General features: G+C 47.7%; 1 protein-coding gene across 1 annotated transcript in view; it reads right to left on the bottom strand.

Moving 5' to 3' along the window:
* The window catches only part of MYO5C (myosin VC), a 483,348-nt gene that overhangs the window by 147,485 nt on the left and 312,527 nt on the right, over window positions 1–23,336 (bottom strand). The window contains exons 23-25 of the mRNA XM_073568417.1: window positions 20,986–21,079; window positions 20,804–20,867; window positions 20,402–20,582 (exon numbers count right to left, since the gene is read on the bottom strand). Of these exons, the coding sequence (XP_073424518.1) occupies window positions 20,402–20,582; window positions 20,804–20,867; window positions 20,986–21,079 (339 nt within the window). The remainder of the gene's footprint in view (window positions 1–20,401; window positions 20,583–20,803; window positions 20,868–20,985; window positions 21,080–23,336) is intronic.

Raw genomic sequence — 23,336 nt, 5'->3', positions numbered from 1 at the left:
CTAGAAACTAGAACATGTGCTGGTACGAATATTTTAGCGTATCTCTCAAAAGTAGGATAGCTAATAAAAACCATAGGACGTCATAGCAATATTAGGCATAATCCCATGTAACCCTAAACTATGATAATACGTCAAGAATTATCAAAATATTTAGACTTGAGAGTCCTCAGTGGTTGATACCTTTTAATGGCTAACTGAAAAGATGGTAACAAATTACAAGCGTTCCAGACTACACTCTCTTCATCAGGTCTCTTCATCAGGCACAGAATAATACAAAATCTGAAGAGCCACATACTTATGCACAACAGGGCACATTCTGGAAATACCAGAATATACCTCATCTTTATAGAAACCAGAATGTACAACATCTTTATTGAATAAATATGTGACTTCAGACTTTGTATTATTCTATGCCTTATAAAGAGACCTGAGTATTCTGGAAAGCTTGCGATTTGTTACCATCTTTTCAGTTAGCCATTAAAAGGTATCAACCGCTGAGGACTCTCAAATCTTAATATTTTTCTATCTACTGGCTAACACGGTACAAAGATATATATCCTTCCTGTATCCATAATTATCACTACTTAACAAAACTACTTTGACTTCAGCAGACATCCAAGAAGTATCATTTCTCCTTGCGGAGAATGACATGCTAAGCATGTCTAGATGAGGAGACTTAAAGCCGCAATGCTCCTCTGGGAAATATGCTAATTATGCAAATTGTCTTTTCAGAGAGGAAGAGGACTAGAACTCTAGTGCCACCTATTGGAAGTAGCAATCCTAAAAGTCAATGTCAACCCTTTAACGAGCCTTGTTACATGACTTAAGGGTCCGTTACACATAGCGATATCGCTAGCAATATCGCCATAACATCACTAGTTTTGTGACGTAGCAGCGATATTGCTAGCGATATCGCTACATGTGATACTTACCTCCGACCGGCTCCCCCGCTGTCTGTCGCTGATCGCGCAAGAACCTCCTGGACCATTTCTCGTCGGGCGCTTACTGCTGGGCTTCCTGTGGCGCCGACAACGACGCATGGACGCGGACGGAGGACGTCAGGATCGCCGCGTCTGACAGGTAAGTAGCGACCCCCGACCGCTGCTATGTCGCTGGTGAGATCTGCCTGTGTGGCAGCTCACTAGCGACCACTTAGTGATGCACCAGCGATCCATATCGTTGTCGGGATCGCTGGTGCATCGCTTAGTGTAACGGTTCCCTTAGGATAAAAGCCAAGCCAGAATCTCAATTTTCATATTAATACCTAATATTCTTAGGGTTTAAAGAGAACCTGTCACCAGGTTTTTGCTACCTTATCTGAGAGCCAGGGGCGGACACTGACAGCTTGGGCTTCCTGTGCAAGAAATGTGTCTGGGCCCCATCCTTTTATGGCGACAAAGCTACTTTTATATATAAAGGCTTGATAAAGGCTCTGCATGAGCCGAAACGTCGCCAACCATGTGGGTCTGAAATAAAACCACATTTTTTACTCTTTGAAAAGGAGTGCTGCCTTCAGTCTTTTCATATGTGAATTTTGGCTTTTGGGATAATTGCTTGGGAGGCCTGTACACCTGAAGATTTTGGATTGTGCTGTTCCATTTTCTCTTGTTATATATATATATATATATATATATATATATATATATACACACACACACAGCTCTGGCAAAAATTAAGAGACCACTTCCAAATGTTCAGTTTGTCTGATTTTTCTCTTTCTAGGTGTATTTTTGAGTAAAAGTAAATTGTTCGTTTAGTCTACAAACTTCTGACAACATGTCTCTGAATTTCCAAGCAATACATTTTGTTTTCAGACCTCAAATAATTATTATTATTATTATTATTATTTATTGTTATAGCGCCATTTATTCCATGGCGCTTTACATGTGAGGGGGGTATACATAAAAACAAGTACAATAATCTTAAACAATACAAGTCATAACTGGTACAGGAGGAGAGAGGACCCTGCCCGCGAGGGCTCACAATCTACAAGGGATGGGTGATAATACAGTAGGCGAGGGTAGAGCTGGTCGTGCAGCGGTTTGGTCGATCGGTGGTTACTGCAGGTTATAGGCTTGTCGGAAGAGGTGGGTCTTCAGGCTCTTTTTGAAGGTTTCGATGGTAGGTGAGAGTCTGATATGTTGTGGTAGAGAGTTCCAGAGTAGGGGTGATGCGCGAGAGAAATCTTGTATGCGATTGTGGGAAGAGGAGATAAGAGGGGAGTAGAGAAGGAGATCTTGTGAGGATCGGAGGTTGCGTGCAGGAAAGTACCGGGAGACGAGGTCACAGATGTATGGAGGAGACAAGTTGTGGATGGCTTTGTATGTCATGGTTAGGGTTTTGTAATGGAGTCTCTGGGCAATTGGGAGCCAGTGAAGGGATTGACAGAGGGGAGAAGCTGGGGAATAGCGGGGGGACAGGTGGATTAGTCGGGCAGCAGAGTTTAGAATAGATTGGAGGGGTGCGAGAGTGTTTGAGGGGAGGCCGCAGAGCATGAGGTTGCAGTAGTCAAGGCGAGAGATGATGAGGGCATGGACTAGGGTTTTTGCAGATTCTTGGGTGAGGAATGAACGGATGCGTGAAATATTTTTGAGTTATGCAATAATGCAAATAATGCAAAGAAACAAGTTCATAATCATTTAGAAACAACCATACTAATGTTTTAACTCAGGAAGAGTTCAGAAATCAATATTTTGTGGAATAACCATGATTTTTAAAAACAGCTTTCATGCGTCTTGGCATGCTTGCCACCAGTCTTTCACACTGCTTCTGGCGCAAAAATTTAAACAGCTCTTCTTTGTTTGATGGCTTGTGACTATCCATCATCCTCTTCATTACATTCCAGAGGTTTTCAATGGGGTTCAGGTCTGGAGAATCGGCTGCCCATGACAGGGTTTTGATGTGGTGGTCTCTTAGTTTTTGCCAGAGCTGTGTACATATATATCCACACACACATACATGTGTATATATTACATAGTGTTAGGCGCCGGGATTCTCCCACTGCATGGGATAGATCCCAAGCCTTGTGTGCTGCAGTGGTCTCCCATTCATGCTCAGCTGTTGGGATGACTGCTCAGCACAGACTCCGGCCCCAGCGCCTTGCTCAAGCTCATGCTGCATGTGTAGTTGCTGATGGCTCTCCAGCTAAGCCTATGGTAATTACTGGTATACACATGCAGCGTTCTGCTCTGGAGATTTCACCCTACTGAGCATATGTCCATGATGTGGCGCCTTCTCATTGGTGCTTGGACATCAGCTGCTCTGGTGAGGTGGCAGCTTCTGATTTGTCCAAAGGCAAGGTCCTGTCTTATCTGGACTTGCACTAAAGGTATAAAAGGCTCTCAATGGCGCACGTTTGTGCACTAGTATCTTGTTTATTTGGTGTGTGTGTAGGTGGGACAGCTACCAACCTGTGTGCAAATGTGCCGCTAATAGCACTGTGAGGGTTTTTCTAAACAGGTAGTGTAGGGTGGGAACTCCCGCTTGAACTTAGCGTCTGCACCGGGCGTCCTCAGGTGCGGGCTCAAATGCCACCGTGTGACATAGCAGGTTCAATCACCAGCGTAGTGGGGGGTGAGTTATAGGGACCCATAGTTTAGAGTGCTCTCAGTTTTCGTACTGCTATGTGCAGTAACAGAGTCAGGCGCTTTGCATTCTGTTCACACCAAGTGACGTTTAATTCTGTGTGTTTACGGTGCTTACTCGCGGCTACGCTCCGCCACTGTCCTCTAGCTGCTGTTTCGCAATCACCACACGGTGGGCCGCGGGTTGCGAACGCACCTTATTATAATTTACATTTGGTGCGTTCCGCCAATCCTAACACATAGTCTCCTTTATTATGTATATTGCTGTCCCTTATACAGTGCCCTCTCTTGCTATGTACAGCACTGTCCCTTACATATTGGACTACATAGAGCCCTGTTTTATATTACATACGGTCCTCTCTTGTTAGTTATATAATGCAATGATGGCTGATGGAGCATGGGAAAGCTTCTTTTCTAATGGAGGAGATGATCGACTGGTAGTTCGGTCACCAGCTCCTCCATCAGCAATCATTTTATATCTAAAAAGAGAGCTATGTAATAAAAGAGGGCGCAGTGAATAACAAAAATAACAAGAATACACTACGCAAGAGAGAGCACTGCACATAACAGCAGAGGAAGCTGTATAATAACGGACGGCATCATATATAACTAGAGAGAATGGTATGTAATAGGGGACAGTGTTATACTTGATAAAAGAGGAAACTATGCAAATAAGAATGGTGTTAGACATAATAAGTGAGTACACTATATGCTAAGGGACTGTGTTAGACATAATAAGTGAGTACACAATGTACTAAGGGACTGTGCAATACATAAAAAGTGACTACACTATATACTGAGGGATGGTGCTATACATAATAAGCAAGTACACTATATACTAACTGACAGTGCTATACATAATAAGTGAGTACACTATATACTAAGGGGCTCTGCTATGTATAATAAGTGAGCACACTATATACTAAGGGACTGTGTTAAACATAATAAGCAATAATAATGTCTTCCTCCACCCCCCCTGTTCCAAAATCCATTATAAATTCCTCTTCCTCCAATCCCCCACACCCCTCAATGTCCTCCTCCCCTGCATCCCATTATTATCCTCTCCCCCACCCCCATCATTGCCTTCTCCCCCAGCACCCCATCATTGCCCGCCCTTTCCACCACCTCTGTCATTGCTTTATCCCCACCACCCCATCATTGCCGATTCTACCACCTCCATCATTTACTCCTCCCCTATCACCATCATTGCCCTTTCCACTTCCACCATCATTGCCTTTTCCCCATCACCCCATCATTACCCATTCCACCACCTCCATCATTGTTTTCTCCCCACCACCCCATCATTGTCCTTTCCACCACCTCCATCATTGCTTTCTCCCCCACCACCCCTATCACTGCCTTCTTCACCACCACCTCCATCATTGCCTCCTTCCCCAACACCCCCATCATTGTCCTTTCCATTGCCACGATAATTGCCTTCTCCTCCACCAACCCCATCATTGCCCATTTCATCACCTCCATAATTTCATCCTCCAACCCAAAATCCTCATCAATGCTCTTTCCGCCACCTCCATCATTGCCTTCACCCTCACCACCACCATAATTTCTTCCTCCCCTACCACACATTACTGCCCTTTCCACCCTCCCCATTACTGCTTTCTCCCCCACTACCCCCATCATTGCCCTCTCCGTCACGCCCATCATTGTCTTCTCACCCATCACCCCCATCATTGCACTCTCCTCCACCCACACACACAGCACCATTCACCTCTCTGCACGTTCCCCTGCAGCACTACGTATGCACGCGCACACCACCACTCATCTCTATACACACACACACAGCAGACAGCACCTCTCACCTCTCCGCACGCTCTCTCACAGCCACAGCATCGCCATCGCTGGCAGCTTCCTCTCACTGGTACAGCGGCCGTGGCGCTGATTGATGATGTCATCCAGCCACGCCGCTGACTGCTGTGTGAGACAGAAAGTGCAGGCAGGAAGCAGGACCGCTGCAGCTATGCTGCCATTTTCTCTTGGAGGCAGTGGAGCTGCAGGGCTCTCTCCTTGCCCGCCGCATATGAGGGCAATCTGGCCAGGGGTCCCCCGGAGCCTCGGGGCTGGATAAACAGGCCAGATTGCCCTCATTATTAGCGGTCCTGCAGGGCCCCCTCCACCTCCAGGCCCCATTGCAGCTGCACTGGCTGCACATGTGGTATGTCCGCCCCTGCTGAGAGAAACATAATGTATTTAAAGAGATGTTGATTCCAGAGATGTTTCACTTTGTTTATTGGGTGCAGCAGTTGTAATACAATAAGAGTTTTCTCTGCTGCAGATGTAGCAGAAGTCAGAAAGAGAACCCTTCCCACACCACTGATTATCAGCTTTCTATGTACATTATATATTAACTTTAAGCAGTTAATCAGTGCTGGGGGCATGCTTGGACCAGGAGGCACGCCAGCAGCTAGTCCAGCAATGATAATCTTCTCCTAATAAAATACTGAATGCTTTAAAAAAACACAGCCTAGTAAGTGACAAGTCACTGTAATCTCAGCTCCTACATCATGCTTCCCCCAAATTACATCGCAAAAACCTGCTGACAGATTCCCTTTAATGCTAATATCTGTGGTGGTCAAGGACATTAAATGAATATAGTGTACTGTAGTGCAGCGGGGTTGGTGCAGTGTGACAGACAGGCAGTGACCCAGGAAAGTTTAAAAGAAAGTCTCTTTAATGGTCAGAATACTCACAAAGAGAAAGCAAAATAGTATCCTCCGGATCACAGTGGGGAAACAAGACAGTCCACAACCGAGTCTGTTTGCCGTGGGCGACTGCATGCGCCATGTACACTGAGGGATGCCATGCCTTTTGGCTCTGCTTGGCCCTGTGTTGCTTCACACAGGCTGAGCTCTGCAGAGCCTCCTGCTCTGCACGCTTGCAAACCAAAACTGACACCCCGAGCCCTCTGCTGCAGTGTTTTTACAAGGAATCTGTGGCCGTAGGCCACTTGGAAGACCTGGATGGGAGGAAGCGGACTGCGGACTGCACCACTACCACCATCCTGTAGTCTGCTTCAAAAACAAAAGCCCATGGCAGGTTTTCTTAAATCTGCCTTGGGAAAGTAGCCTGCCCAAGACCAACACTTACTTTTATTTTGCATCGCAATCACAGCTATGCCTGTGAAGGCAATGCACTTCCATGGCCTCAATTCGCTTCTGTGCGCATCCTGGAGGAGACATAGAAACTCTCACATATAACACCGGTCACTCCCTCACATACCTTCCCTGTTCAAACTTGTGGGGTTGAACATGTGTCACCATACAGGGGGCCCGTGACAGGGCATCTGCATTTTCCTGTGACTTCACCCACCCGATGTTCCACTGAAAAACTGAAATTTTGAAGGGACAGGAACTATCTGGTGACCCGAGAATTCCGTTCCTTTGCGTTTCTCATCCAGACAAGGGGTGAATGGTCCGTTACTAAACCAAACTGATGCCTGAGCAAATAGTAGCGTATGGGACTCCAAGGATCACATAATCACCAAGCACTCCTCCACTACGCTATAATTTTTCTCTGCCGGGGTCAGTTTCTTCATCAAGTAGGTGACTGGATGCTCATCCCCATTCACCTCTTGCGACAGCACTCTTCCTAGGTAACTCTGAGGCATCTGTTTGCACGATTAAGGTTTTCTTGAAGTTAGGGCTTATGAGGACCGGCTGTCCACACCACACCAACTTTAGGGACTGGAATGCTTTCTCCGTTTGAGGATTCCATTGGACCATCACCGACTTCTTACCTTTAAAACAGGTCAATTAGGGGTTCCGACCTTCCAGCAAAATTGGGTATAAACTGATGGTAGTACCCAATGATGCCGAGGAACGCCCTCACCTGTTTGGTACTTAACAGCTTGGGCCAGTTTTGAATGGCCTCGATCTTGTTTATTTGGGGTTTGATAATCCCGTGGCCGATCACATAACCTAAGTACCATGCTTCCGTGAGTCCTATTGTGCACTTCTTTGGGTTCGCTGTTAGCCTCGCGAATCTGAGAGATTCCAGCACTGCTTGCACCTGGGATAGGTGGGTATTGCAATCCACACTAAAGATGAAAATGTTGTCTAAATACGCCAACGCGTATTTTATTTACGATGATGCCCTAACACTACGTTCATCAGCCTCTGGCATGTGGCCAGAGCCCCATGTAACCCAAAAGGAAAGACGACATATTGATAGAGACTCTCTGGCGTTATAAAAGCGGTGTTTTCTTTCACCGATTCAGTTAACGGGACCTGCCAGTAACCTTTGATGAAATCGAGGGTAGTGAAGTACTGGGCCTCCCCCAGTCTCTCAATTAGCTCGTCCACCTGGGGTATTGGATAGAAGTCAAATTTTGAGACCTCACTTAATTTCCTGAAGTCATTACAAAAGCGTAATGACCCATTTGGCTTTGGAATCAACACAATGGGGCTAGCCCACTCACTTCGGGACTCCTCGATGACTGCCAACTGAAGCATTTGCTTCACTTTGGCAGTGATGGCTTGCCTCCGGGCTTCTGGCACTCGGTACGGTTTCATCCGTACCCTGACCCAGGGCTCGGTGACAATGTCATGCTGGATCACCGAGGTCTGCCCGGCAGCTCCGAGAATACATCTGTATTCTGTTGGACCAGAACCCGAGCCTCCTGTCCCTACTGTTTGGTGAGAGTGTCATTTATTTCATCCTGACCTCCGGCTGTGTCCTTGGCCAATGCCAGTTGGTCCTTCCAGGTTTTTAGCAGGTTGACATGGTAAAGTTGCTCGGGTTTCCTTTTTCTGGGTTGGTACACTCTATAATTCACTTCTCCCACCTTCCCCCATATCTCATATGTCCCTTGCCACTTGTCCATGAGCTTACTCTCTGTGGTGGGCACTAGGTCCCCTTCTTTAAAGGTGCTGACCATGGCTCTCTAATTATACGTGCGGCTCTGTGCGGCCTAGGCATCCATTAGATGCTCTTTTACTATGGGCTTGATGACCGCAATCTGGTCCTGCATGCTCGCCAATTGCTCGATCACACTCCGATGCGGAGTTGGCTCCTGTTCCCATGTCTACTTAGCTATGGACAGTAACCCCCTCAGATGCCTGTATTACAATAGCTAAAACAGGGAAAAACCTGTGGATACTTGTGGTACCTCACGGATAGCGGACATCAGATAGGGCAATAAAATGTCCCAATTCCTCCCGTCCTTGGAGACCACCTTCTTAAGATTGGATTTAAGGATCTTATTATAACTCTCTACTAGGCCGTCGGTTTGTGATTGGTACACCGACGTGTGTAGCAGTTTGATCAGGAGCAGCTTACATAGCTCCCTGATCACCTTGGACATAAAAGGAGTCCCTGATCCGTGAGGATCTCCTTTGGCAGCCCAAGGTGACAAAATATGGCAAACAGCTCTCGGGCTATTAGTTTTGCCAGAAGTGTGGCGGCGAGTTATCGCCTCTGGGTACCGAGTGGCGTAGTCCACCATAACCAGAAAATGTTGGTGGCCTCGGGCAGATTTTACTATAGGGCCCACCAAATCCATTGCTATTCGCTCAGAGGTTACCTAGAGGCACCAATGGACTCCAGAACTTCTCAATGGGTGTGGTTAGTTGGCACTCGGGACACAACTCGCAATACCTTTGTATCTAAGCATACACTCTGGGCTAAAAGAACCTCTGCAGGTTGCATTCTTGGGTTTCCTTTACCCCTAAGTGTTGTCACTGCATGTGTGTGTGAGTCATCTCTAGCACGGTCCAACGGTATGACTGTGGCACCACCAACTGTTCTACCACTTAATCTCAGATTTTATCAACCCTATACAATAAGTCTTGGTTTACAGCCATGCGAGGAAAAAACATTTTTGCCCCTGGGTGCTGAGCCACCCCATTTATTTCCATCACCCTTTCTCGTGCCCGTGCTAGGGTGGGATCCTAGAGCTGCACTGTCTCGAACATACCAGGGAACACTTACAGCTCAGGGATCGGTGGGGTCTCCTCAGCCTCTCCTGCCAATACCACTAGGAGAAACCTATCGGAGTTACACTCTGTCCCTAGGTTGGCAACCCCTACGTCTCGTATCCCTGACTCGGGATCTTTGGGTACCAGGCCCGGAATAACATTTACCTTGGGAGGGTTAACCCTGGTGTCAGGATATATGGCATATTTTTATTTGGCTATTCACACATACCGAGTTCTGCTACATCTCCTAGGTTTTGTGAATGACATGCCCAGCCATGATCCCCCCTTGCAGCTTTCCCCCCCTTCACAGCTGCGTGTGTGAGATTCCAGTCCCCCACTCCCTTTCCCCTGCTATACAGCTGTAAAGTGAAACCAGTGTGCTAGTAACCCTCACTGTGTAGTTTTATGGCCCTAAAGTGGTTGAAAGCAGCCTGAAGCAAATGGCAAACCACGACTTTTGTCCTAGTACAGTGCTCATTAAAGATCAAATATAACAGCACCAATTATTGATATAGGTGAAAAACACCAAGGTTACTTACCGGTAGCCGTTTTTTCCGGAGCCCATGACGGCACACATGAGAGAGGGGATTCGCCCACTCAGGACAGGAACCCTACTGAAGATAAAAGGGGCGGTACCTCTCCCTCGCTTCAGTTGGTTTACAGAGCATGAGAGGCCCCCCCGGCTTAGTACACATGGTAAAACTATCACCACATTATATCTAACTAAAAAAACACCCAAACTATAGTGCACACCAAAAGGAGTGAAAAGGGGGGAATATACAGGTGCTGTCCTGGGCTCCGGAAAAAACGGCTACCGGTAAGTAACCTTGGTGTTTTCCCGTCTCCCATGACGGCAGACATGAGGGACTTTTGTAGAATAAGACACCTTAGGGAGGGACCACCGCTTGCAGCACCCTTCTACCAAAGGTTAGGTCAGTAGAGGAAGATAGATCAAGTCAGTAGTGCTTAAAAAAGGTTGAAGGTGAGGACCAGGTAGCGGCTTAACAAATCTGCTCAATCGATACCTCAGCCTTCTCTGCCCAGGAGGTAGCCACGGCTCTGGTGGAGAGAGCCTTGATGCCTTCTGGAACCGGAGCGCCACTTGCGGAGTAGGATAACATAATGGCCTCCCTGATCCATCTGGCAATGGTACTCTTAGCTACCCCGTGCCCTTTTCTACTACCCTGAAAGGCTACAAAAAGGGACTGATCTTTCCTCTACTGACTAGTCATTGAGATATATTGTACTATGGCTCTTCTTACATCTAATGTATGGAATTTTTGCTCCCCCGGGTTTCTAGGATTGTTACAGAAAGATGGCAAGGAGATCTCCTGAGTCCTATGAAACTTTTGGACTACCTTGGGGAGATAGGCCGGGTCCGGTCTTAGAACCACTCGGTCATCCAAGATCTGCGTATATGGAGGACAATGGAGGACATATAGATAGAGCTTGTAGATCGCTCACTCTTCGGGCTGATGTTAAGGCTACGAGTAAGACAGTTTTAAGTGTAAGTAGCTTTGGTGACAGCTCTAGTAGTGGTTCAAAGGGATCTTTGGTTAAGGCCTCTAAGACTAGGTTGAGGTCCCAGGGTGGTATCTTTGGAATAATGACCGGCCTTGACCTGCCACAGGATTTTATGAATCGGGACACCCACCTATTGGCTGCTAAGTTGCAGTTATATAGGGCCCCCAAAGCTGAGACTTGGACTTTGAGTGTGTTAGTGGCTAACCCCAGTTGTAGCCCCGACTGTAAGAATTCTAGGATAGGTCCCACTGGCGCTACATCCCCTAAAGGTTCCCCCAGGAAGTCTAGGAACTTTTTCCACGTTCTACTGTAGATTTGGGATGTTATAGGTTTCCTACTTTTCAACAGGGTGGAGACTAACCCTGGAGAGAATCCCTGGCAACTCAGTAGCACCCTCTCAAATTCCAGGCTGCTAGATGGAAGCCCTTCACCTGAGAGTGGACCACTGGTCCCTGGGAAAGCAGGTCTGGGATCTCTGGTAATATCCATGGATCTGTCACCGACATGAGTCTCAGAAGGGAGAACCAAGGCCTCCTCGGTTGTCGCTCGGAGTCCAATATCAACCCTAGGAAGGATTGCTCTTTTACTGGGGTTAACCTTGATTTGGGGATGTTTACTATCCATTCTAGTCCTACTAGAGTTGCTATTTCTTCTTTCACTTGATATGCGCAGTGGGACTCCGATCTCCCTATTACAAGAAAGTCGTCTAGGTATGGGACGATCACTATGACCCTGGAACGAAGAAAAGACATTACTTCCGCCATCACTTTGGTGAATACTCTGGGGGCTGTAGACAGGCCAAACGGAAGGGCTGCATATTGGTAGTGTTTCACCTGCCCCTGGACATAGAGCGCTACTCTTAAATATTTTTGATACTCCCGATGAATTGGGATGTGATAGTAGGCATCTTTTAAGTCTATCACTGCCATGAGGCAATGCTGGAACAGGATCTTTGTGGCCGTGTTGATTGACTCCATTTTGAAGGAGCAATTGTCTACCCACTGATTGAGTCTCCTCAGGTTTACAATGGTTCTCCAAGTGCAGTCTGGTTTTTGAATTAAGAAGAGGGGGGAGTAGAACCCCCTTCCTTCTTCTTGCACTGGGACTTCCTGTAGGACTTGTTTTTCCACTAGTCCCAAGACTTCCGTCTCCAGGGCCAGCTGTTGCTCTTGGGCTTTCCTTCGTGTCATTATGAAGGTACGCCTGGGCGGACGGATGAATTTTATTTTTAACCCGTCCTTTATTATGTTTAGGACCCATGTACTGGGGGAGATATTCGCCCAGGCGGAAAGGAAGAGAGAAAGGCTTCCCTCTACCTCCGGCCTGATGTCATTGGGGAGATTTTTTGGAGGAAGTGGAGGGCCCTTTAAACATATAGCCCGATCCTCTTCTTTCTTTAAAGTCCCAGTTTTTTCTATCTCCCGGGGGACGACCCCTCCGAAAGGGCTGCTTTTTAGGTTCTCCCGGAAATCGGGGAAAGCTTTTCTTCCTATCCCCTGCATGTTCCAAAATCTCTTCTAGTTTTTTTCACCCTCACTTTGAGATACCCCCTCAGTACGGGATCGGTCCTGATTGGCCCCAATAGAAGGTTGTGGACTTTTCCCCGGCTCCTGGGCTCGTGGTGCTCGACGTGACAGCCAAAATAGAGCAGTGTCCTGTATAAAGTCCTGAGTGACCGTATACCGCTCAACCAGTCCAACCACCTGGTCCAGAGTGCCCGGGTCCCCCTGTCCCACCCAACTTTGTATGGCTGCTGTCAGAGCCCTCACCAGCTGGTCGAACACCAACCTCTCTACCATCTGGAACCAGGTTAAGGTCTCAGGCTAGACCCATTTTTTTACTAGCTGCAACAAGTCATAGGCCTGAGACCTGGCAGGGCGAAACTCGGCAAAGGACCACAGATACATCCGCTGAACCCGTACAACTGTATTAACCCCCAGTCGGGCAAGGAGCTCACCTCTCAGCTTCTCAAAGTCCAGGACATCCTCCCGACTGAGGTCCAGGTAGGCCTTCTGGGCATCTCCTATCAGGAAGGGGGCCACCACTTCAGGCCACTGTGACATCGGCAAGCTCTCCCGCTCTGCTGTACGCTCGAACACGGTGAGGAAGGCTTCCATATCGTCCTCAGGACTCATCTTCCTCAGCGCTGTCCCGACTTTGTACTGGGCCTCAGAACGGATAGGGATAGCTGGTGAGGTCGCCTCTCGCAGAGCCGCAATCTGTTGCAGGATCAGCTCATTCATTTTCTGCTGCTGCTGGTGATTGTGCTGCTGCAATTGGAGCTGTTCCAGATGCCGTTGCTGCTGCTCTTGTTGCTGTTGCTGTTGTTCTTGTTGTTGCCGCTGAAACTGCAGCTGCTGCTCTTGCTGCTGCTGCTGCTGAAACTGCAGCTGCTGCCCTGGCTGCTGCCGCTGAAACTGCAGCTGCTGCTGCATGAGAGCCAACTGCTTAAGTATTTCCTCCATCTTTTCAGCAGGCTTGAGCTGTAGCATTGCAGGCTGACTACTGACATGCAGCACGCTTTGGGGTATGCCTCAGTTCACACTGCCCGCATTCTCCAACCATATGTAGATATGTAGTGCAGCGGGGTTGGTGCAGTGTGACAGACAGGCAGTGAACCAGGAAAGTTCAAAACAAAATCTCTTTAATAGTCAGCATACTCACAAACAGAAAGCAAAATAGTATCCTCCGGATCGCAGCCGGGAAACAAACAGTCCGCAACCGAGTCCTGATGCCATGGGCGACTGCGTCACTGTGTACATTGAGGGGCGCCAGGCCTTTTGGCTCTGCTTGGCTATGTGTTGCTGTACACAGGCTGAGCTCTGCAGAGCTTCCTGCTCTGCACGCTTGCAAACCAAAAGTGACACCCCAACCCTCTGCTGCAGGGTCCTTACAAGGAACCTGTGGCCGTAGGCATCTTGGAAGAACTGGCTGGGAGAAAGTGGACCGCACCACTACCATCCTGTAGTCCACTTGAAAAAATAAAAATCCATGGCAGGTTTTCTTAAATCTGCCTTGGGAAAATAGCTTGTCCAAGACCAACACTTACTTTTATTTTGTATTACAATCACAGCTATGCCTGTGACTGCAATGAACTCCCACGGCCTCAATACGCTTCTGTGCGCATCCTGGGGGACACATAGCGACCCTAGCATATAACACCGGTCACTGCCTCACATGTACAAATAATTGGATTTAATAATTTAAATAGGTCTACAACTCTCTAAAAATATTTGTGGATTTATCTTTCTGTGACATAGATCCCAAAACCATTTCCTTTTACACAGCAAATAAATTATGTGTTAAAACCACCATGGTTACTTACCGGTAGCCGGTTTTTCCGGAACCCATGACAGCACCACCTGAGAGAGGGATCCGCCCCGCCAGGACAGGAACCTACTGAGACATAAGGGGCGGCACCTCTCCCCCGCTTCAGTTGGGTTACAGAGCATTGAGAGGACTTCCCGGTTAGTTACATGTTTAATTCAACACCACAACACTCAAAACACCCTACTAATTGTGCACACCATACAGTGAAAAAGGGGGGGAATGTACGGGTGCTGTCATGGGTTCCGGAAAAACCGGCTACCGGTAAGTAACCATGGTGGTTTTCCCTTCACCCATGACAGCACCACCTGAGAGATTTTTGGAGACTTCGAAACACCTTAGGGAGGGACCACCGCTTGCAGCACCCTTCTACCAAAGGTTAAGTCAGCAGAGGAGGATAGATTTAATCTATAGTGCTTAAAGAAGGTTGAAGGTGAGGCCCAGGTATCGGCCTTACAAATTTGTTCGATTGATACCTCTGCCTTTTCAGCCCAGGAGGTCGCCACGGCTCTGGTGGAATGAGCCTTGATGCCGTCAGGAATCGGGATACCACTAGCTGAATAGGCTACACTAATGGCTTCCCTGATCCATCTAGCAATAGTCCCTTTTGAAACCCCATAGCCTTTCCTGGCACCCTGAAAAGCTACGAATAGGGACTGTGACCTCCTCCACTGGCTAGTGGCAGATATATATTCTACGAGAGCTCTTTTAACATCCAGACTATGGAATTTTTCCTCCCCCAGATTTTTTGGATTTTCGCAAAAGGATGGAAGAACAATTTCCTGACCCCGATGGAAATCTGACACTACCTTGGGCAGATAACTGGGGTCTGTTCTTAACACTACCCTGTCCTGAAAGACTTGCGTATAAGGAGGATTTACTGAGAGAGCCTGTAAGTCGCTTATCCTGCGGGCTGATGTGAGGGCTACTAACAGGATCGTTTTTAGGGTCAAAAACTTTAGGGGTAGCTGATGTAATGGCTCATACGGTTCTTTTGTAAGGGCTTCTAACACCAGGTTTAAATCCCAGGGGGCTATTCTAGGTATTGGAATAGGCCTAGCTCTATGGCAGGATTTAATAAATCTGGCTATCCACCTATCTGATGCCAGTTTGCAATTGTAGAGCGCCCCTAGTGCCGACACCTGAACCTTAAGTGTGTTTACTGCTAACCCCATCTGCAACCCAGATTGTAAGAACTCTAGGATGTCACTAATCGGGGGTTCTTTCCCTAACGGCTTACCCAAGAACTGTAGGAACTTATCCCATGTTCTGCCGTAGATGTTAGTAGTCACCGGTTTCCTGCTTTTTAGCAGAGTGGCCACCAGCCCAGGGGAGAACCCCCTATCTATTAAAAGCGACCTTTCAAATTCCACGCCGTCAGATGGAATCCTTTGACCTGAGCGTGCAATATTGGACCCTGAACTAGTAGGTCCGGGATTTCTGGCAGAACCCAAGGATCGGAGAGGGACATCTTCCGTAGCAGAGCGAACCAGGGCCTTTTTGGCCAAAATGGAGCTATTAGAATCACCCTGGCTTGATCGTTTCTGATTTTTCTTACCACAGTCGGGATCAGAGCTACTGGGGGGAACGCGTAAGCCAGTCTGAAGTTCCACTGGATGTGCAATGAGTCCACTGCCCATGGGTTTTCCCTTGGGTTTAGAGAGCAGAACCTTTCTGTTTGCCTGTTGTGCTTGTTTGCAAAGAGGTCTATCACCGGTTCCCCCCAAAGCTGAATTAACTTTTGAAAAATGGATCGGTTTAGCGCCCATTCTCCTTGCCTCAGGGTATTGCGACTCAGGAAATCTGCCTCTATGTTTTCTGCCCCTTTTATGTGTAGGGCTGTCACGGAGTGTAGGTGATCCTCTGCACTGCTCAGAATGTCTGTTGCTGCTTCCATTAAGGAGTGTGATCTTGTCCCTCCTTGGTGGTTGATGTATGCCACTGCTACCTTGTTGTCTGACATGATGCGTACATCTCGACCCTGGAGTAGCGGAATGAAGTGGTTTAGGGCCTTGCCCACTGCCCACAGTTCTCTCAGGTTGGAGGATGCCTTCCTTTCTTGAGGTGTCCAGGAACCCTGACCTATGAGGCCCCTTAGGTGTGCCCCCCACCCCGAGGAGCTTGCATCTGTTAAAATTATATCTGTCGCCTGTCTGTCCCATGGTATTCCTAAGGTCAGATTTGTCTCGTTCAACCACCAGTTGAGAGAGTCTCTGGTTTTTAAGGAAAGCTCCAGCTTTCCTTCCAAACGCCCTCTTAGCGATCTTTGTGCTCTTAGTATCTCCCCCTGGAGTTGCCGGGTGTGAAACTGAGCCCACCTGACCGCCGGAATACAGGATGTTAGGGTACCTAGCAGGGACATTGCTTTTCTTAATGTCATACATGGTTGGTTTCGGCCCGCCAAGGCCAGATTTTGCACCTTCTCTATCTTGGACTCTGGGAGCAGACACTCTTGCCTTTCTGAGTCCAGTATAAATCCTAGGAAGGTCTGTTTCTTTAGGGGTTGTAATTTTGATTTTTTGAAATTGACTATCCACCCTAACTCTTGCAAGGTGTTGATCACCTGAGTCAGCTGTGCTGTACAGTGGTCCTCTGAACTGCCCACTATAAGAAAATCGTCCAGGTATGGTATTATGACCGTATCGTGAATCCGGAGAAAGGCTGTCACTTCCGCTATGACCTTGGTGAAGACCCTCGGGGCTATGGATATGCCAAACGGAAGAGCCCTGAACTGAAAGTGCCTTAGTGTGCCCTGAATATAAAGCGCTACCCTCAGGTATTTCTGGTAATCTGGATGGATAGGGATGTGGTAATACGCATCCTTTAAATCGATTACGGCCATGAAGCAATCTTGATGTAGCAGCTTCACTGCCGTAGTTACTGATTCCATCTTGAAGGTCGGGTTCTTTATCCATAGATTGAGGCGTCTGAGATTTATGATTGTCCTGAACGACTGATCCGGTTTTTTTATTAGGAAAAGGGGTGAATAAAACCCCTTTCCTTCCTGTAAGCGTGGCACCTCGGACAGTACCCGCTTGTCTATCAGACTCAGGATTTCTGTTTCTAAGGCCAGTTGTTCTTCGGTCATCTTCCTGATAGGTGTGATGACGACCACGGATTTTGGCTGACGAATAAAGGGGATTTTCAGGCCTTCTTTTAGGATGCTCAGAATCCAGGTGTTGGAGGAGATCTTTTCCCAGGCCTGGAAAAAGAGTGCCAATCTCGCTCCTACTGGAATACTGGCGTCACTGTGGTGACTTTTTGGAGGTGGAGGTGCCTCCACCAAACATAAACCCTGATTCTTTCTTCTTTTTATCCTCCCATCTTCTTCTGTCAGCGGGAGGACGCCCTCTATTGAATCTCCCCCTCCGAAAGGGCTGTCTCCTCTGATCCATAGGGAATCTGGGGAAGCCTTTTTTCTTATCGCCTGCTTTCTCCAGAATATCGTCCAAGTTCTTGCCGAACAGGAATCGGCCATCGCAGGGGAGAGAGCACAATTTGGCCTTGGACTGAAGGTCACCCGGACAGCCCTTAAGCCATAACGCGCGTCTAGCAGCATTTGATAGTGACACTGCTCTGGCTGTCAATCGCATAGAGTCCGCCGAGGTATCTGCCAGAAAAGCCGCTGCCCCGTGCAAGAGATACATGTCTGATAAGATCTTCTCTCTTGGGACCCTTGACGCCAGCTTCTCTTCTAACTGCTGAAGCCAGATCATGAGGGAGCGTGCCGTGCAGGTGCCCGCTATCGCCGGCTTAAGACCTCCTGCTGTCGCTTCCCATGCGTGCCTCAAATATGAGTCCGCTTTTTTGTCTAGCGGGTCTCTAAGAACCCCTGCGTCTTCCAAGGGCAGGGCCGACCTTTTGGAAGACCTGGACACCGCTGCATCTATTTTTGGGACTTTGTCCCATATTTCCGTATCCTTGTATTCAAAGGGGTATCGTCTCTTAGAGGCGGATGGAAGGGCCCCCGATTTTTCAGGCTTTTTCCACTCCTTCTCAATAAGCGCCTGGATTTTCGCGTTTACTGGAAAGGTTCGTTTTTTCCTCTCCTGAAGCCCCCCAAACATGACGTCCTCTAGGGTTTTAGCCGCCCTTTCTTCCTGTAGGCCCATTGTGGTTCTAATGGCCTTTAGGAGGGCATCTGTATCTTCTACAGGGAAACATGGCTTACCCCCTGTGTCACTATCTGAGGAGTCTGAGGAGGAGGATTTTTCCGCCTGAGATGATACTGATGCGGAATCTGAGGGGGAACTAGGGAAATCCTTCCTGCTTTTTTTCCCTTTTTTCAATAAGGACTTAATTGAGCCTTCCATTTCTGACCTGAGGGCAGATATTAGATTGGCTGCGAAACTAGGCGCTTCCTCCGCCATAGTCCGCTGAATGCACGAAGCACAGAGATCTTTTTGCCAGTCTCTTGCTAGGGGAGATTTACATATAGCACAATCCCTATTGTTCTTCTTGCTTCCTGCTTTTCTGGGCCTTTCCTACAGGGTGAAGCATACAATAGAAAAACCCCCTATTAATATACTGCTGACATTCACGAAGATCACTCACCACCCGTAATCAAGGGTACCGGATTTGGAGGCTTCGTCGGAGCACCTGACCCGCGCTCTTTGGACCTTGAGGAGTGCCCCGACCTGCGGCTGGGGCGACTGCTGCTTGAATGGCTTCCATGCTTTCTGCCAGAGGGCTGTGAGGGAGGCAGGGACGCTGAACGTTCCTGCTCGGACTCCATCTTGCACCGCCGATCTACAGCTGTCTTTCTCCTTTTAAATTGCATGCCTCCGCCTGGTGAGCGTCTTCCTCCCCTCCCCCCTGCGACCGCCGGCCCAGCGCTTCAGAAAGCCGGCCGGCGTCGCACCCGGCGCCATTACACCGTCGCCTTCTGCTGACGTCAGCCGGCGCACCCAGCATTCCAAGCGCCGCTGACGTCAGCGGCCGGAAGACGCCAGCGTCTTTCCCCTACCACGGGGATCGAGATGCGGCGTGCGCGAGGGGAGGGCGGCGCGGTGGGGGCTTCCCGGAGCCACCGGGATCCCATCCACGCCCGCACGAACCCGGAGCCCCAGGGACCCCGGGGACTGCGCTTCCAGGACCCGACGGCCGGCGCTACAGGTAAGCTACCTGTTCTTCCCGCGCCGGGACGGGCCTGGGTCTTTATCTTTCTCTTCGCCCATGACAGGCACCGCCACAGTGGGATTCCTTCCAGGACAGGAACCCAACTGAAGCGGGGGAGAGGTGCCGCCCCTTATGTCTCAGTAGGTTCCTGTCCTGGCGGGGCGGATCCCTCTCTCAGGTGGTGCTGTCATGGGTGAAGGGAAAATTCTGTTTCACTGTGGACACTACTAGGAGTAGCTCACTGCATACTAATTGTATAAATCCTGTATGAAAGTATGCTCCCCCTATTTTGGCTGGAGTAAGAAATTATTTTAGCATTTAACATTGTAGTGTGGCTTTTTTTTCCCAAATGTCGCAGTTCATACACCTGAAAAATATATAGTATGAAACTTTTGTGCTTAAGGCTGGTTTCACACTTGCATTTTTTTTGCGCTGTTTTTTTCGCGCAAAAAAACGCATGCGTTTTTTTCCTATTCTTAACATGGGTGTGCATACACATGCGTTTGTACGCGTTTGTATGTGCATGCGTTTTTTTGTAGTGTGCGCTCGGGCGCACAAAATACACTCTGTTGCATTTTTTGAGCGTCCGACTTGCCCCCAAAAAACGCATACGCATGCAATGCATTTCTTTTTCACCCAACCACCCATTATAGTCTATGGGTGCGCTGACGTGCGCATTTTAATGCGTACGTCAGCGCAAAAAAAGCATGTGTTTTTTTAAAAAAGCGCACAAAACCGCAAAACACCGCACAAAAACGCATGACGCGTTTTCTATGTGCTTTTGCACTGCGCACGGTGCGAAGCGCAAAAAAACGCAAGTGTGAAAGTAGCCTTACACTAGCAGAGCAATATGAACACTGCAGACGCTTGTTCTGTAGTGAAGACAGTAGAAATGGATGTTCTTATATTTTTTACCTTTGCTTGGTCAGACAAATGAGCAACTTCAAGTTCCAACCCATCTCTGAGTCTTGTTTGCTCCTCTATCTGTAGCATCAGTTGTTTATTCTTTTCTTTTAAAGCCTCAATTTCATTTCTCAGTTGCTTTATTTGTTGTTCATAGTCCCTCTTTTGCATTTCAAACTGTTTTTCAAGCTTCCTGAATAAGAAATTGTATAAATAAAAGAATGAACCAAGATCATTATCTAATATAAACGATAGAAGAAACACTGGGTTAATGAGTTTGTATTTCTGCTTTGCTTACACTTCATTCACTACTAGGTACATACAACAAAAAAAGAGAATCATTTAAAGAAATAGTCTAAAGGTTAAAGTTGGTCTTCACCCATGTATATACTGTGTTTATCACATTGTACATACATTCTTTGCTTTCCTTCTTTCTCCACATCAGAAAATAGTTGATTTGTGAGATCATCCATTTTATCTGTAGGGATAGATAGAAGTTAGAGACAGACAACAAGGATATATAAGTGAGTAACCACTTACTTCTTTATCTAATAATACAAAAGTAGACAATAAAAGGGGGAAACTGTAACACTCACCCTTCATCTCTTGGGTCTTCTCTTCCAGTTGGACTTCTAATCTCTGCTTTTGCTCTAGAAGTTCAGTGTTTTGAACTTGAAGCTTTGACATTTTCTAATGGGAAAACATGGATTTTTGTGAGTACTCACCGTAAAATCCTTTTCTCCGAGACGCTCATTGGGGGACACAGGTACTGTGGGGACTGTTATGAATGAGTAACCGTAGGAGGCAAAAGCAGAAATACAAGCTAAGTCCAGAAAACCAGAGAAGTTGGCAACTATCAGATTGCAGACCACTGAACCTATCAACACAACTAGCAGTAGCCGTGGGGGGTTCCTACGATGCCCTAGACCCCTCGATCACAGCCGGAGAAATACATAGGCCTAAAGAAAGAAAGGGGAAATTTAAACTGCCCCAGAGCAGACCCCAAAGCAAAAGGCAGCCCCCAACATATAATGACGGTGAAGCAAGATGAAAATACTAACACAGACAGAAAGATAGACTGAGCAAAGACGGGGCCCCAAAACTACCTAGATAGGAAAGGACAGGAAGGCTGCTGTCTGCAATCTGCCAAAAGCCTATCAAAGACATAAGCCAACCAGCTGATATGAAAAAGGCCCTGAAGCAGCTAGGCTTCAAAAACTGAATCAGCACTCAGGTATTTTCAGAAGACAGAGCTAAATGAATTCAGCACACCCCAGCAGGGAATGGCAGAAATCCAGAAAAAAAAGCAAAAACAAAGTCAAAGCACAAAAGCAAAAGGCCGAGCAGCAAACTTAGCTTTGGAGGAGCAGGAATTCAGACTGGTCTCCAAGGATCCCACAGAGAAATCACCCGCAGGGCAGAAGGGCGTCGGCAGCATTATATCCAGTCCGTAACGCCACTCAGCCAGTCACAATCATCAGCCTCAGGTGTTTGACAATCAGGCTCACTACCTTTCTTTACCAGAAGAGGGAGTTCCTCGGGCCTCAGTAATGAAGGGGAAAATGAACTCACAATAGTACCTCCCCCTTGAGGAGGGGTCACCGAACCCTCAACTATGCCACCAGGGCGATCAGGGTGAGCCCGATGAAAGGCACGCACCAATCGTTTGGCATGAATATCAGAGGCGGAGACCCAGGAATTATCCTCCTGACCATAACCCTTCCACTTAACCAAATACTGGAGTCTCCGTCTAGCCAGACGGGAATCCAGTACTTTCTCTACCTCATACTCCATGTTACCTTCAACCAATACAGGGTCTGGAGGTGCCACCCCCGGAACAACAGGTTCAACAAACCTCTTCAACAAAGATTTATGGAACACATTATGGATTTTAAATGTGACAGAAGGGCCAAACGAAAAGAGACCGGATTAATAATCTCCACAATCTTGTAAGGTCCAATAAATCTAGGCTTAAACTTAGGAGCAGCCACCTTCATAGCAATATTTTTTGATGATAACCACACCATATCACCAACCTTAAACTGGGGACCAATGGTCCTATGTCGGTTGGAAAACCGCTGGGCCTTCTCCTGGGAGAGAGATAACTTATCCACCACTTGGTCCCAGATCTGGTGCATTCTCTCCACCACAGTGTCAACACCTGGGCAGGCAGAGGGCTCCACCTGCCCTGAAGAAAATCGAGGATGAAACCCAAAGTTACAAAAAAAAGGTGACATCAAAGTGGCAGAACTAGCTCTATTATTCAAAGCAAATTCGGCCAGGGGCAAAAATGAAACCCAATCATCCTGATCAGCAGAAATAAAACATCTCAAATATGACTCCAAGGTCTGGTTTGTTCTCTCTGTCTGCCCATTGGTCTGAGGGTGAAAAGCAGAGGAGAAGGACAACTGAATTCCCAGCCTGGAACAGAAAGTTCTCCAAAATCTAGACACAAACTGCACTCCTCTGTCAGATACAATGTTCTCAGGAATCCCGTGCAAACGAACCACCTGTTGTAAAAACAGGGGCACCAACTCAGAAGAAGACGGCAACTTAGGGAGTGGTACAAGATGAACCATCTTAGAGAACCTATCACAAATCACCCAAATAACAGTCATCCTCTGAGAGACAGGCATATCAGAGATGAAATCCATTGAAATATGGGTCCATGGCCTTTTGGGGACAGGCAAAGGCATCAACAACCCACTAGAGCGAGAACACGATTTGGACCGGGAGCACGTCCCACAGGACTGCACAAAATTCCTGACACCACGAGACAAGGAGGGCCACCAAAAAAACCGACTCACCAGATCTCTAGTACCAAAAATACCTGGATGACCAGCCAAAGCAGAGCAATGAACTTCAGACATCACTCTCTTCTTCCACTGGTCAGGAACATACAACTTTCCACTGGGACAACGCTCAGGTTTGTCCTCCTGGAACTCTT

The sequence above is a fragment of the Dendrobates tinctorius genome, unplaced genomic scaffold, assembly GCF_039654945.1.
Source record: "Dendrobates tinctorius isolate UK_male_01 unplaced genomic scaffold, ASM3965494v1 ptg000022l, whole genome shotgun sequence".
Taxonomy (NCBI): domain Eukaryota; kingdom Metazoa; phylum Chordata; class Amphibia; order Anura; family Dendrobatidae; genus Dendrobates; species Dendrobates tinctorius.
The sequence above is the reverse complement of the archived record's forward strand: the minus strand, read 5'-3'. Positions and strand labels throughout refer to the sequence as shown.